At 30.8% G+C, this 12,208-nt stretch overlaps 1 protein-coding gene across 2 annotated transcripts; it reads left to right on the forward strand.

The window, feature by feature from the left end:
* The first annotated feature begins 1,255 nt into the window (after positions 1-1,255).
* LOC100813029 (synaptotagmin-3) lies at positions 1,256-6,630 on the forward strand. 2 transcript variants are annotated; one of them, XM_003536297.5, is made up of 12 exons: positions 1,256-1,620; positions 1,803-1,901; positions 2,006-2,056; positions 2,141-2,264; positions 3,037-3,155; positions 3,255-3,356; positions 3,465-3,539; positions 3,892-3,968; positions 4,393-4,642; positions 5,268-5,639; positions 5,943-6,071; positions 6,339-6,630. In XM_003536297.5, exons 1-12 carry the CDS (start codon positions 1,510-1,512, stop codon positions 6,465-6,467), a joined length of 1,638 nt encoding a protein of 545 aa, XP_003536345.1. In that variant the 5' UTR covers positions 1,256-1,509; the 3' UTR covers positions 6,468-6,630. The 2 variants fall into 2 exon arrangements, with proteins under 2 accessions (XP_003536345.1, XP_006589422.1); XM_006589359.3 differs by lacking the exons at positions 1,256-1,620; positions 1,803-1,901; positions 2,006-2,056; positions 2,141-2,264 and having other exon boundaries at positions 3,069-3,187.
* Positions 6,631-12,208: the final 5,578 nt, after the last annotated feature.

The following is a 12,208-nucleotide window of genomic DNA, read 5'->3' on the forward strand; positions in this document are numbered from 1 at the left end:
GGAAAACGGCAGAAATTAAAAGCCATGTTGGACCACACATCTAATGTATAACTTTGTTTGTTTTTTTATTTTTTCAAATATATTTGGTAGCATCAAGGGGGTATACGTTAACGTGGTGCAAACTACAAACATATTTTATATAATCGGTGAAGCTTATTTTTATAATAAAAAAATCATTATCCGTCTATCTGTATTTTAATTATTTTTTTATTGATATAAATCAAATAATGACAACAAGTATTTAAGGCGATTTATGAAAAAAAAAATTATCTTGCTCTTTCGCAGGTTTAAAGAATATTAATGCCTTTCAATTTTACTAGAGCTAAAAAACAATTATTTATAGATGAAGAGTTGTTAACAGACGTTGTTAATATTGAAATTTTAAGTAATTAAAATTTAATTGATACAAACAATTATTTATCGTGATAGTTTTTTTATTTAGGATGATAGTGTGCATAGCATTTTTTTTCTGTTATTATAATAAATATTACACTTTTCGGCTCTACATTTTTTAGATTATTCAGGTGTATTGAATTAGAATTTATAGATTTTAAAATAGTTTGTAGGAATTTAATAGTTTTTATGATTAAGATTTTATATTTTAGATTTTAATAAATTTATAAGATTTAAAAGAAATTTATAAAATTTAAAAGTACTTCATTAGTTTACACGATTTTAAAGGTTTTCGTGATTTTTTAACAACATTCAAATTTTAACCTATAAATGATAATTTTAGATTAAAAAAAGAAAAACAAATACAAATTTTCACAATCTTTTAAAGGAGTCGATGAATAGGAAAAAAAATGATAACTAAAAGTATAAACTACATTACTATTATATTTTAACTGTGTATATAATAAAGTCACTTCTATACTTCTATAACTTCATATAAAATTTAAATAATTGTAGATTCTCATTTTTTCTATATTTAACTTCCATTTCCTAAAAAAAAAACTTCCATCATAATTGTAAATGGAGAGACAAGTGTTAACTTCCTTAATTTCAGTCAAAATTGATTTTAATATCTATATTTTAAAAGCAATAATTTTAGTTATTATCTGTTATCCTAATATCTTAAGTTTTATGGAAAGACAAAATTCACGAGAATAAAATTATACTATAGAAACTAAAATCAATTATTAAGAGACTTAAAACATTTTATAATAACAATAATTAATATAATAATATAGTCTGAAATAAGAGAAATTGTAGAATGGCAAGTGGCAATAAATGGTACAGCATTTTGAAATAGGATAGTGAGGCAAAAAATGAGTTTTTTTTTTTTTTGGGTGTTCATTGTTGAAGTGAAAAACAGAGGGTGCTGTGGTGTCTCTGTTTTTGGCGCTTTCATTCGTAACTCTCACACACAACGCAACCCTTTTAGTTTTTCTCGCCATCTTCCGAAACTGTCCAACCATTTTCTTGGGATGTAAAATATTTCCCCTTTTCTCTGCTCTTTTTCATCATCATTTACTTCTTCTTCTTCCTCTACCCAGAACGAACGAACAAATGGGGTTCTTGAGCAGTTTCTTGGGGGTTTTTGGTTTTGCCGTTGGAATACCTCTTGGCCTCTTGGTTGGGTTCTTTCTCTTTGTCTACTCAGAAACCAAACGTGTCAAGGTTAACATAACAACTCATTGCATGTTCGTTCTGTTTTATTCCAATTTTCAGCACAGACACATGCATTTCTTCTGATCACTCTCCGGGGACTGCTGGTGTTGGGTTTAACACCCCTTTTGCGTTTTGAATTCTGGGTGATAATCAAAATTTGATTTTTTTTTTCTTTCTCTTCAATGTTGCAGGACCCTGTTGTTAGGCCAATTAGTGAATTAGGCCCAAATTCTCTGCAGGAACTTCTGCCCGAGATTCCTCTCTGGGTGAAGACGCCTGATTATGAACGAGTTAGTTTCGTGAATTAAACGTTTTGTTTTGTTTTTTTAAGGTTTATGATGACTACGATGATGATGTTACTGTGTTATTGATATTATTTTTGCATGTTATTCAGGTTGATTGGTTGAACAAGTTTTTGTTGGATATGTGGCCCTTCTTAGACACGGTATTGTAATTTCGGTGATTCCATATGGGTGTGTTTGTGCTCTTGTTGGACAATTCTTCAATGGTGTTTCGTTTTTATGTATAGGCAATTTGTAAGATTATTAGAAGCACGACTCAACCGATATTTGCTGAATACATTGGGAAGTATCAGATCAAAGCGATTGATTTTGATGAGTTAAGCCTTGGTACTCTTCCTCCTACTGTCTGTGGTAAGTCTTTTCCCAGATCATCTTATTTTTTGTGCAAATATTTTATCCAGTCTTCTGCCCAGTAATACAAATAATACAAATGTCTGTCATATTATATGAAATTTCACTATTCTAATTGAAATTTTAGATTAGAATATGATTAGTGAAGATGATTTTCATCCTCGACAATTTTAGTGAATCCATTTAAACAAATGATGGGTACAAAAATTTAACAGTTTGACATTAAAGTCATGGTTTGCCTATTTTTAGACATGAACGAGAAGCAGAGAAGGTTGTGTTGAGACTTAAGAGTCTTGGACAGGTATAGATAACTATAGTTTTCTATTGCACTAGGGGCATGCTACAATGAACATGAATTTAGTGAAATTTCTGGATGATAGTTCTAGGACAGGCAAAGTGAATTATATACTCTTGGCTCCAATAAGCCAGAACATAAATTTTTGGTACCTCCATTGTAATTTCACTGGCATCTGCCACGAGTCTTTTGCATAAAATGAATGATTAAGGATGAATCATTTGGAAGTTAGAACTTTGAAGTACAAATGCACTTCAGAAAATAAATTTCACTTGAATAATTCCTGGTGAGCTAAACAGTGTTTTGCAGACGTGTTTTTAAATTCATCCTCATTAAAGGTCAATTTATGTTTATAAAGTTTGTCCAACATTTTGTTGGAGCCTTTATCATCTGATAGGGTAAAGAACTGGAACTTTGAGGTATTAAGGTCTAGTATGAATCTGATTTCTTTTTACTGTATACATGGTAATTCTGCAGGTATGAAAGTTTTAGAAACAAATGAAAAGGAATTGGTCATGGAACAAGTTATCAAATGGGCTGGTAATCCAAACATAGTGGTGTCCTTGTATGTGTCATCTTTGAAGATCACCATTCAGGTCAGATAAGCCTCGAGGCACAATCCTAAATGGTAAATGTTTTTTAAGGTCCTTCAAGATGATGCTTTCCTTCTGGGAATTCATTTTGATTCTTTGCAGTTGGTAGACTTGCAAATATTTGCAGCACCACGGATTACTTTAAGACCTTTGGTGCCTACATTTCCATGTTTTGCAAATATTGTGGTATCTTTGATGGAGAAGGTAAAGGAAATAATGTACTCAAGCTTAATTTCATTTATTACCTTTTATAATATTATAAGTCAGAAGAAATCCTCTCTTATGTGATAATTAATTATGTTTAATATCCAGCCTCATGTGGATTTTGGGATGAACGTATCAGGAGGGGACATCATGTCAATACCTGGTCTCTATAGATTTGTACAGGTGCTGCCTTTTTTTTTTTGTTGTTGGTTTCTAATTGTTTATACTTCTTGATTTTTTTTTTAATTTATATTTTGGATTAGAATTTTTGTGGTAGTAAACTTGTAAATTAAGACCTCCTATTTGTATTTTTACTTTTACATTCTTGGAACTTGGTTACTTTAGTTTGTGCATAATCCATTACTCCTATGGACATTTAATTTAAATTTCTAATTGTTGGATTATTTACATCCCTTGCACAAATTCATAAGGTTTTTTTTTGGGTTACTTTCTCGCCATCATATTTTTCTTCCCTGCACTTTCAAGTTTCAACTGCCATGGCCTTTCAAGGACTAACAAATATAGTTGCTTACAGGAAACAATAAAAAAACAAGTTGCAAACCTCTATCTCTGGCCTCAAACCCTGGAAATTCCTATTCTTGATGAATCAACGTAAGTTTGTATGAAATGATAAGAGTTCTATGTACCCACAACATTCATTTTTCTGATCTAAGCTTATAAAATTTTATCCAGTCTTTTTAAAATATATATATAAATAAAAAATGCTTCCTGCTCCTTTTCTAAAGCTGAAGTATAATAACATGCTTTAAAATGCTTATAAAAATAATGCCATGTTATTTTTCAGTGGTCTACAGTTGAAGGAATTACACAAAGCTGCAACCCATATCTTAGTAGAACTATGTTATTATTTAAAACATGATTTGAATATTGTTAAAAATTTACAGTAAATCGTTCGTAGTTACAAGAACTTTGTTTGCTCTATTGTTAAAAATTTACAGTAAATCGTTCGTAGTTACAAGAACTTTGTTTGCTCTATGAAGAATGATTCCTGATGCTTTGTTCACATCTCTTATAGGGTGGCAATAAAGAAGCCTGTGGGGATATTACATGTGAATGTGGTTCGTGCACAAAAGCTTTTAAAGATGGATTTGTTGGGTACTTCTGATCCTTATGTTAAACTAAGCTTGACAGGAGACAAACTTCCAGCAAAGAAAACCACTGTCAAGAGAAAGAATTTGAATCCTGAGTGGAATGAGAAGTTCAAGATTGTTGTAAAGGACCCTCAATCTCAAGTTCTCCAATTACAAGTTTATGACTGGGACAAGGTTTTCCTAATCTTTCTTCTGGTTACTTCAATTTTGACAGAAAATAGTAACATAAAAATCTTAGCTATAGTAGTCATAATTGACTAAGCCCTTAAGGTAGTCATGTTAGAATGGAAGTTCATAATTTTTCCTTTGAACATTTTATGGTCGACCAATGTAGTCTAAATGTTCATTTCTTTTACAGTTTCATCAAGAAAATAGAAAATTATTTTTTTAAGTTAATTATGTGTACAATGTATATTAACAATTATAGCTATTTGGCGGCACTTATCTATGAGATTGACAGTAACCATAAAATTATTTCAAATGATTACTTTTTCTAACTTTGTGGGATGTGAATTTGTTTTATTACTAGAAAGCCTCAGTTACTTTCAACTTTCAAGAAACAACTGCATTTTCAAATTGTGTGCAACCATGTTTAATTGATTATTTATAAAATTTGTTGGCTTTGATGATACTGATACAGTAACATTATATCTTTCTTCAATCATATTCTTCATCTCTGTCCACTCGATTCATTAATGGCATGCCATTATGTCAGGAAGAAATCAACCACTTTATTTGGTTGAAAGATATTGGTGCGAGTTTGCAATTTTAGCTGTTCTTTTTAATTGTATCTTAACAGGTTGGTGGACATGACAAGCTGGGAATGCAGTTAGTCCCTCTTAAAGTGCTAAATCCGTACGAGAACAAAGAATTTATACTTGATTTACTCAAGGACACAAATCTCAATGAAACTCCACATAAGAAGCCTAGAGGGAAAATTGTGGTGGACTTGACTTTTGTTCCTTTCAAAGAAGATAGTAACAAGTTTGGTGGACCTTCAGAAGGATATAGCAGGAAGGAAAGTGGAATTGATATTGTATCCGATGATGAGGTCCAAGAAGGAGCAGGTTTGCTTTCAATTGTGATCCAAGAGGCTGAAGAGGTTGAGGGGGACCATCACAACAACCCATTTGCAGTGCTGACCTTTAGAGGCGAAAAGAAAAGGACAAAGGTAAACTTTCCCCTTCAGGATATATGTACAACATTTTTTAGCTGTCTATCACATGCACATTATGTTACATAGATGTGACTCGGATGCGTGTTTATCACAATTGCATTTAGGCCTAGATGTGCATATGATGGATTAACATTAGCTAATGTTGGATATGCTGGTGAATTGGTGAATGTGTAGCTTTACAGTTAAAACTGAAGACATTAAAAATATGTTTCATGTTACCATTTGTATGCACAATTGATTCAGGCAAGTTTTTATGTCTAGTTGAAAAAATTTATTCCAGAATTCCAATTTATGCAGACGATGAAGAAAACTCGACACCCGCGTTGGAATGAAGAATTCCAATTCATGCTAGAGGAGCCTCCTCTACATGAGAAGATACATATTGAGGTTATGAGCAAGAGGAAGAACTTTAGTTTTCTGCCAAAGGTGCCGTTTTATTTTTCTCATTCATTATAAGTCATATTTTCCCCTGAATAAATTTGTTGAAATTTTACAACAACCAAGTCTTATCCCAATAGGTGAAGTTGGCTACATGATCACACGACATAATAAAAAGCCGAAGTTGTAGAAATACTAATTTTAATTTGTGATAAATTCGATAACTTCAATCCATGTACTCATCAATCTGTTAATTACCGTTTATTAGCTTGTTTTCATAATTCCAATGTGATACTAATATTCATATTTATGCAGGAATCATTGGGGCATGTGGAGATTAACCTAAGAGATGTGGTGCACAATGGTCGCATTAACGATAAGTACCATCTAATAAATTCAAGGAATGGAGTGATGCATGTTGAGATAAGATGGAAGGTGGTTTAAGAAACCAAATTAGTGTGTTATAAGGTCTTTTTCCTATAGCTGGGTTTAAATTCAATACTGTTAAATAGAAGAGGCAAACCACACCATTGAGACATCCATAAGAAATTGTCTTTTCGAGCAACATTTTGGCCACAGATATGTATATATAATATAATTCAATTAAGTGTTGTCCAACTTTGTCGTAAAACGATTGTTTCTAAAACTCCACCACAATAATATATATAAAGTAACAACATTAATTGCAAATATTGAAGTAATATTTTTTGTATCGTGGCAAAGAACTAGCTGATATAAATAAGTCCGGATAAAATATGATTTTTGTCTCTAAAACATTAGTCTTTCTAAAAATTGTGTTTGTTTTTTGTCCTTCTAATTTTAAAATGCACCAATTTTGATCCTTCGAGTGGTTTAGATAATGTTTTATAAGACAAAAAATAGTTTAGATAATAGATAATGCTTGGAGGATCAGAAGTGGTATATTTTAAAATTAGAAGAATAAAAAAGAGATTAATTTTTCTAGAAGGACTAAAACAGAACTCTACAGGTTTTAGAGGGAAAAATATATATTTTATCCAATAAATTAACATAAGTGTCTATTTTGGACTTTATGATTATTGTTAATTTGCTCTTTTAATAATAAAACGTCAAGGGATCAAAATGTTTATTTTATCATCGGTAGACTAAAATTTTAATTATTTGTTGTGAAATTAAACCAGAACATTTTTCTATTAGTTATAAAAAAATTAATGTTGTTTACAATTCATTTTTTAAAATTGTTTTAAAAATTCATTCAGCAAAATGAAGGTGGCTACTGGATAGAGACAAAAGAGCGTAGGATTTAATCCTTCAATCCTTCCTCCATTTGGTTTTATTTGGGGGAATTAAGAAACATAAAAAGACATATGGCCCAACTAATTTTTAATCTCTCCATTTTGGAAAGAGAGGGAAAAAAGGTTTGTATATTGAAAATACTAACCTATCCTTATTTATATATATTTCTTTTTTTATTAGAGATATTTGTGTCATTTTATATATATACTTTTTTTTCTTCTATTTTCTATCCAATCAAACAAGAAATTTTTTTCTTTCGTTTCATTTTCTTTCCTATCAAATAACTCAAAAATCATCTTACATTCTATTCTTCTTCTTTTCTTTCCTCCCATTTTCATTCATTTTACTTTCTTTTCTAAACTAAACACACATAAATGTATTTCAAGCAAACTAATTGTTATCCATTAGTCCAGCCCAATCTGAGCTTAACATTATAAGAAAGAGGGGGAAACTATGTTTCTTTCATTTCATTTTCTTCTCTACTAGATAACTTAAAAATTATGTCACATTTTACTTTTTTTTCTTTCCTCACCCTTTCATTCCTTTTACTTTCTTTCCTAAACAAAACATACAAAAATGTATTTCAAGCTAACTAACGGTTATCCATTAGTCCAGTCCAATATGAGTTTAACGTTAGAAAAACTTCCAACAAAAGGGCCACTTCTTCCAACAAAAGTACAGTTACTCAAGCTTAACTGGACCACACTATCAATTTTGGCATGGGCAGACCAATTAGTTTAGCCAGAAAAAAGACGTGGCTTCAGCTTATAGAGTCTAAACCGAAACATTATAGAATTTGTGGAAATTTTCCAAAACTTCCAACAAAAGGGCCACTTCTTCTCGTTGTTTGGGCTAGACAAAAATGAAGATCCAAGTTGGGCCTTGAGATATATCACTGCATAGTTGGACTCTACAATGGCCCACATGTCACCATTTAATGAGAACTGGAGTTTCTTTCCTCTGTGGACCCAAAGAAATACAGTCCTTTTTCATTTTATATTTTTTGATAAATTTCTCTTTCTCTTTCTTTGCAAAAATAAACTAAAAATTGTTGTCCCCAAAAAAGGATTGTTGGACTCCTCTTCTAAATTGAAGACACTTTATTACTGTGTTTATTTATAATTTACAATTTTTATGAAAAAGTTTTATAAGCAATAGAAGATTAAAAAAAAACTGTATATTTCCACCCTTTTCTTTGTCAAAGGCTATGATTGAAAAGGGTCTTTTTGGTTGTCCAACCAGTTACACCAACCAGAGTTAATTTTCTTCCCCAATTTATCTGAGGAATTGTTGGAGGCTAGGGTGTCCTCAATGATGTCAATCAATTAAAAAGCTCCTCAAGATGTTAACTATATGGCAGAGTAGGGAACAAAAGAAATGCATGAATAGTACATGAAAATTAATTCACTCTAGGGTAATGCCAACATGAGAATCAAAAGAACCCAATGAGACTTCTCTGCCAAAGATTTACATGAACCTTCTTTGCATGTGTTGTCAGGTATTTGATGTGTTTCAGGGACAGCTATGCAGCAGAGAAACAAGCAAGAGCTAGCTAGCACACACTAAAATATTATCAAATTAATAGGAAGATGAGAAAAAGACTTGCATTTGCACAATCTCGGACAATGATTTTGAACATGTGGACCCACAGAATGTATGGATTAGGTTTGACCTTGTCGATTGTCAATACATGTGACATCATAATTAACAAAAACCACTGTTGGTTGGTTGTTTTCTTTGGTAGATCTGCATGGTTGTAAGTCCTTTAATATCTCTTACTGTTAATTATCTTCGAAGATTTGCATACAAATAACAACAACAACAACAATAAGAATTTTGTAATAATATCTCAACTTTATTGACAGAATGAAAAAAAACCTGTAGACAGTAGTGCTTGAGTTTTATATGTGCAGATATTTCATTATCACTACCATCTCGAATCAGGGGCAAGAAAATTGTTATTCTCTTTACACAGTTAATAAACTAAATTATCTTAAACATGCATGCTTCCATCAAAGATAAGCAATGAGCAGTGGGAAACTCCTCCTTTCAAAAAATATTTTAAGGCTTAAAATCTTATGCTTTATTAGTTTCAATTCAGTTTTTTTATCATGTTATAAGTATAAAATATTTAATAGATTTGTTCATAATTGATCTCTATTAAAAAAATTGATTAATTATTTTGTAAAATTTCTTCTCTCAATTATATTTTTTTCTATTCACAAAATTTAAACTCAAGTCTTTGTATAATTGATTGGATTTTAGTTTTGCTCAGATCAACCTAACTTTAGTACTTTTCAAATAAGATTAATAAATTACTTGTAATTTTGTTTGAGTAATGAATTAGAAATTAAGATATAAGTATAGTATCATAGTGGTGTCTTGAATAAACACAAAAGTGGAAGCACCGTAAGAGGAGAGGTTCTCTAATACACTAAAAAAGGTTCAGCTTTCTCGTTGACTTACCCATAAAGTTTGGCAAATTTGGAGGTAGTAAAGGAAACCCTATCCCCTCCCAACAAAGGGTTTCATGAGGATTCTCTCTTAATAGTTCTCCTCCATTCATTGTTAGGAAGAAGCTCCGATGGCACAAACCAACCCATTTTCTCTCTCTCTCATACACATACACACAAACATACGCTATCCTTCTCAAGGTGTGTAAGGCATGTGTGCCCTCAAAAGGAGGGAGAGTGAATTGGAAAATAGTCACTGTCTTTGCTCCTTATTGATTGTCTCTTGTGGGGGAGAGGAATAACTTTTTGCATACTAGAAAGATTAGGCGTATTTTTTTCTTTTATCTATAAAAGATGTCCTTTTGAGAGAGTAAAGTAAGTGGGAAGATTAGGCGTTTCTTCTCTCAAAGCTAGCTTTGTACCATATATTTTGCTCTTCCTATTCCATTTCATATATGGATTGATGCTCTCTATAATTTTTTGCTTAGCTTGACGCATGAAAAGTTGGTTATCGTGGCCTTAGAGATTCTTCAATTCGTTGGAAGACCAATACACTACAAAGTATTTTTTGATTCCCCCAGTAGACCAATTACATATATGTCAAATGGGAAACAAAATAGTTCCATATTTTTTCAAAAGCATTCCGATTAGTAGTATTTCAACCAAATCCATTATTCCATGAATATGTGGTGTATACATCATATGCATGCACCAAATTTTAAACATATTAATTTTCTGATGGTGGACACAAATCCAATATTGCAATAATCCACAAAAGCATATATTCTCCTCAACTTTCCACTTATTTTAAATAAGGTTTCGTCATCGATCAACATGAACTTATTGCAACAGTAATATTTAACATTTGAAAGTTGGAAACCCTTTGCCTTAATTAAAGTCAACTCTTCTACTAATTTGCTACCAAGGATATGCTCTTACTATAATCAAGCACTTCATCTACTTTTTCTCTTTTTACTAGCTAGATAACATGTTGCATTAACCTTAGTTTACTTTTCTCCTATAAATTTTAATTCACCTATTTTCTTACCCTAATTAGAGGTATTTTAACTTAATATCAGTAGTGGTTGATCTTATGATGTGTCAAAAAAAAGGGTAAACAACTTGCATACCGTTAATGCAAAATGAAGGGGTCAAGTCAAATGGTTTGGAACTGGAAGATCGGTGATGAAGATATCAAACCATAACATCTTGATTTTTTCATAAGTGTTTTTCTAGAAAAATACAAAGGAATTTGTATATTGCTCTTTGAACATTGAAGATAGGCATAAAATTCTTCTAAAAAATCCAAATATTTTATGATGAAATTTCAAGGCTCTAGATTTTGACCATTCATTGCCAATTTTGAGGCCGTTGTGGTGGTACATTGACCAAGATTATCTTGTTTTTCATAATTTTAGAAAAATATGCAGCACGACTAATGCTTTACAATGTTCAAGGAGAACTTTACAGAAGACTTCATTATTATAAGAGATAGAAACGTTTTAATCCAAAACTGACTCACCCCCAGTCTGGATTATCTATTGGCCTAACTTTTGATTCAACTTTTTTCTTATTTCATCAGCATCGTAGATCACTTAATAATGCGTTAAAAAAATAATCAAAGGGTATATTTTTTCTGAGTAAAAAAAATATCCATAACAAGGCATTACTAATAATTAAGAGACTCATACATCCCACCGATAAATTAATTAGTTAATGATATTATTAAGTTGATTATTATAATCTGAAACTGTACCAGCACTTAAGAAGTACAGTCTTTGATATTATACTTTTATTAATGAATAGTATTGGATATTGCTGGAAATAATTTAAGTCTCTGATCGACTAACAATACAATCATATTAAATCTTATAAGTGAGGGACAACCTTCACCTCTTGAGCTAATTTTTGAGATTGTGTTAGACCCAAACTTATGATATTAAAGTATAGTAGACTTTATAAATGAGGGACAATCCACCTTGAACTAATTTTTGAAATTAAGTTAAGTCTCTCACATTATTCATTCTAAAAAACATTTCTTAAAATGATAAAGCAGAATGAATAAAAAAATTAGTTTTTTAATGAAATAAAAAATTTAGTTAAATATTTATTTAATAAGTTGTTATTAAATAATTTTAAAAAGTTAATTATGAAACTTAATGGCATCATCACTTTCATAAATTTAAATTAAATTTTGCAAATTGATTCTTATTTGTTAGTAATATTTTTAACTTATAACTTCCTATAAGATGTGCCGCTTGCAATATTTAATATCATTGATGACTAAATCTATTATTTGAATTTGTATTAGTCTTAATTTTGATGCGCTTAAGAATAATATATTAGTAAAATTATCTATAAGTAATGTACCGTACCATTGAATGAGTTTGAAAATTCATATATATGATTAAGCTCATTAAATTATGTGCATTTGACTAAAAAAATTAAGTAAAAAAT

Source organism: Glycine max, chromosome 10 (assembly GCF_000004515.6).
Source record: "Glycine max cultivar Williams 82 chromosome 10, Glycine_max_v4.0, whole genome shotgun sequence".
NCBI classification, from domain to species: domain Eukaryota; kingdom Viridiplantae; phylum Streptophyta; class Magnoliopsida; order Fabales; family Fabaceae; genus Glycine; species Glycine max.